General features: G+C 41.2%; 1 protein-coding gene across 1 annotated transcript; it reads right to left on the bottom strand.

Moving 5' to 3' along the window:
- Window positions 1-41: 41 nt before the first annotated feature.
- Window positions 42-813, bottom strand: LOC107728789 (sterile alpha motif domain-containing protein 9-like; the record flags this gene model as incomplete). Its single annotated transcript, XM_016539067.1, has 1 exon — window positions 42-813. A coding segment is annotated over exon 1 (772 nt), but the record flags the coding sequence as incomplete, so codon positions are not given.
- Between the last annotated feature and the right edge of the window lie 8 nt (window positions 814-821).

Raw genomic sequence — 821 nt, 5'->3', positions numbered from 1 at the left:
AAACAGCACTTTGTCCTGAAGCAGACTCATTGCTATTTCACTTTGACTCTGATAACTGGAGAGCTGCTTCAGGATCTCCTTAGCTATCAAATTATGAATTATTCTCACAGAGTCGATATGCGTCTCACTGGATTTTAGCTGTATGAAAAAAAACCTAGCCTGTTCACTTAAGGAATTTTCGAATGTCTGGTGTCGAACTTCATCAATCCATGTGGACGTTGATGGATTGGCCATTTTATCAAATTTGTCCAAGTGGATTCCTAAACCTAGGAATGCCTCACAGTGTGATATAGATAGGTATGAATTCTCAATGTGGCTGTTCAGTAGTGCCACAAATTTGATCAACTGTGTCTGAAGAGATGAATGATCAATTTCCTTCAGCAGGTTTTCAACAAAGCCTGTGATGTACGACTGTTCAAACTCTTCACTCATGAGCACAAAAGTGAGTATAAACTCTGGTTCAAACTCGAGACTCTCTGCTTTCTTTGAGAAGAGCTTCTTTTCTGCTGGAGATAGTTTGTGTGTAACTCCGACTGTGCGTAACGGCAACGCTGTGCACATCCTTTCTGGATCAAGAGACCTTTTACAACAGAGAATGATGAAACACAGCTTTGATGGACTTATTTTCATTGTTGTGACTGCATTGCTTAATTCTCGTCTGAGGTCATCCTGATAGTCTGCATTGCAATCCTCTAGCAGCAGAAGAACAGGTAAACAGGCATTCTTGTCAACTTCCTCATAATTCCAAAGCTGTACGGCATGTTCACAGACAGTCATGGCCTGGTACGACTGCTTAACAACAGCACATCGCATTTTTTTCC

The sequence above is a fragment of the Sinocyclocheilus rhinocerous genome, unplaced genomic scaffold, assembly GCF_001515625.1.
Source record: "Sinocyclocheilus rhinocerous isolate Xijiao unplaced genomic scaffold, SAMN03320098_v1.1 scaffold33794, whole genome shotgun sequence".
Classification (NCBI taxonomy): domain Eukaryota; kingdom Metazoa; phylum Chordata; class Actinopteri; order Cypriniformes; family Cyprinidae; genus Sinocyclocheilus; species Sinocyclocheilus rhinocerous.
Note: the sequence above shows the minus strand (reverse complement) of the source record. Positions and strands in the feature narration are given on the sequence as shown.